The sequence below is a fragment of the Colobus angolensis genome, unplaced genomic scaffold (genome assembly GCF_000951035.1).
Source record: "Colobus angolensis palliatus isolate OR3802 unplaced genomic scaffold, Cang.pa_1.0 Scaffold232, whole genome shotgun sequence".
Lineage (NCBI taxonomy): Eukaryota > Metazoa > Chordata > Mammalia > Primates > Cercopithecidae > Colobus > Colobus angolensis.
In genome coordinates, this window is record NW_012115511.1 from 4,161,251 (window position 1) to 4,163,850 (window position 2,600).

At 51.6% G+C, this 2,600-nt stretch overlaps 1 protein-coding gene across 3 annotated transcripts in view; it reads left to right on the forward strand.

Annotated features, from left to right (window-relative positions):
• The first annotated feature begins 2,266 nt into the window (after positions 1-2,266).
• Positions 2,267-2,600, forward strand: part of AMPH (amphiphysin) — a 248,808-nt gene continuing 248,474 nt past the window's right edge. For all 3 annotated transcript variants that reach the window (XM_011944511.1, XM_011944512.1, XM_011944514.1), the window contains exon 1: positions 2,267-2,545. In XM_011944511.1, coding sequence (XP_011799901.1) covers positions 2,477-2,545 — 69 coding nt within the window. In that variant the 5' untranslated portion in view covers positions 2,267-2,476. The remainder of the gene's footprint in view (positions 2,546-2,600) is intronic.

Below are 2,600 nucleotides of genomic sequence, written 5' to 3' on the forward strand. Positions count from 1 at the left end.
CAAATGTTAATCTCCTTCAGCAACACCCTCATAGACACACCCAGGATCAATACTTTGTATCCTTCAATTTAACCGAGTTGACACTCAGTATAACAATTTCAGCCCTAAAGGCCCCTGTTTGAGGGAGGTGACTCAAATTCCTAGTTTCTGAGCATAGCCTTTTCCATTGAATGTTGACCAAGCAGTGGATTTCTTTTTTTAATCTCTCTGAAATAAACCTCTGTTTACTTGGAGTTTTATAAGTAGGACTCATCCAAATTTGCTCAGAACTTTCCCAGTGTTAGCACTAAGAGTCCTGTATCCTGGAAATTCCTTAATTCCTAAGCAAACTGGGGCAGATATTTATCCTAGGGAAATAAGAGCCAAGCACATAGACCAGGTGTTCCAGGTACCTACTGTTTTATAATAAAGCATTACAAAAGTGATCAACTCATAAAAACTGTTTTGTTTGCTCACATTCTGCACTCTGGCTGGGATTAGTTGAGTGGTTCTTCCGCTGGTCTTGCTGATGGTTGCTTGTGTGGTTGCATCCAGTCAGTGAACTGATTGGAGAATGGGCTCAGCTGGGACATTTTGGCTGCTCTCTCTCTCTCTCTCTCTCTCTCTCTCTGAGTAATCTCAGGACTCTCCCTTTCTGCACGCCCTCTCCTTGTTATTTTATTTTATTTTTGCAGCAAGGTAGCTGAATTAGCTGAATTTCCTATATGGTGTCACAGGAATCCCCAGAGTGCAAAACTTGCCTGGTTTCTAGGTTGGTGGGGACTGGAATTACCACGGCGTCACTTTCACCACATCTTATTGATTAAAGCTGGCCATAGCATCATTCTAGAATCAAGGTGAGGGGACTACAGGACGCCACAAGAGTGAATACCAGGTGGCAGCTCGCTGAGGTCTACCAATGTAACAGTTTCCTCCAGAGACACAGTAGGATGCTCACCTGGACTCACAGGATTCACTGCGAGTGACCACTTCTGATGCCTGTATGTAGGGCACCACCTGATTTCCTCTCCTCACACTCTCAGTGAGAATGGAATATGAATAGTTTGACCACTGGTCAGAGCCAACAAGAGCTCTGGGTGTAGGGCAGGTTTATCCCTATTATTCGTACTTCTCCCAAGCATTAGTAAGAATAATAGGGATGGTGAGTCCCTGTTAAGGTTGCTAAAAGGTTTCCAAGGAAGCAACAAGTTAGGGGGACTGGGTCTCCACGGTTGATGCGAAGCTGTAAGGGACTTGACTGTTCCATGCACCATTTCTTGAGGAATAGTCTATTCTAAAGTTTCTGCCTAGCACAGGAATTTTGGAGATGACCAAAACACATCGCCTGTCTTCCCGAAGCTGACCCTTCTCAACGCGGGTCTCCCCACCCTGCTAACTCTTGTTTTAAAGTTTAAACAAGTATAGGCCGGGCGCGGTGGCTCAAGCCTGTAATCCCAGCACTTTGGGAGGCCGAGACGGGCGGATCACGAGGTCAGGAGATCGAGACCATCCTGGCTAACACGGTGAAACCCCGTCTCTACTAAAAATACAAAAAACTAGCCGGGCGAGGTGGCGGGCGCCTGTAGTCCCAGCTACTCCGGAGGCTGAGGCAGGAGAATGGCGTAAAACCCGGGAGGCGGAGCTTGCAGTGAGCTGAGATCCGGCCACTGCACTCCAGTCAGGGCGACAGAGCGAGACTCCGCCTCAAAAAAAAAAAAACAAAAATAAAAATAAAAAATAAAGTTTAAACAAGTGTCAGCGATGGTCCCTCCCCGCTTTGCTCTCCACCCGCCTCTCTCCTGCAGCTCTAACTTGGTTAGTTTCTCAGCCAGGCCCCCTCACTGGGCTGTGAGCCTCCTGAGGGTAGGGCGACCTCCATACCTTCTTCTGCAACACCCAGGGTGGATGGAGGGGGCTCTGTTAGCTAGAGACTTTTGGGAGCAGCAAGGGACCAGCCCCATAACCTCCACTTCAGAGCAGCTCCAATCCAATCCAGCTGACTTCCACATCCCCGGGGTTCTTCCTTTTTTTTTTTTTTTTTGTCTCCCCTGTTCTTTTTTTTAGCTGGAGAGAATCAGGTCCCCTCACTCTCCCCAACACGAACTGCGTTAAAAGAACCCCCGAGCTGCCTCTGGGCCCAGGGACTTCTGCTTGGCTTGCTTCCCTTTCTCCTCTCGACACTCTTCCATCATTGAGGACACAATCTGGCTTCTGGCTTTTCCCTCTCTTTTTCTTGGCCTCTTTCCCTTTCTTCCCCCGCCCCTTGTCCCCGTGTCACAGCCAGTCCCGACGCATCCCGCCCCCGCTCTGTCGCTTTAAGCTGGTCCCGCCGCTGCGCCCCGCCCTCACCCCTCCGCGCTCCGCGGCTCCCTGCCGCTTCTCCCGCTCCTCCCCTGCTCGGCCCTCTCCTCCTCCTCCCGCTCCTCCTCCCGCTCCTCCGCGCCGCCGCCAGCCCCGCTGCGCGCTCTGCTCTTCGCAGCTCCCCGGACCCGCAGCCATGGCCGACATCAAGACGGGCATCTTCGCCAAGAACGTCCAGAAGCGACTCAACCGCGCGCAGGAAAAGGTCAGCTGTGGGCTGCCGGGGCTGGGGCCGGGGACGCCAGGCGGGGGCTTGGCTG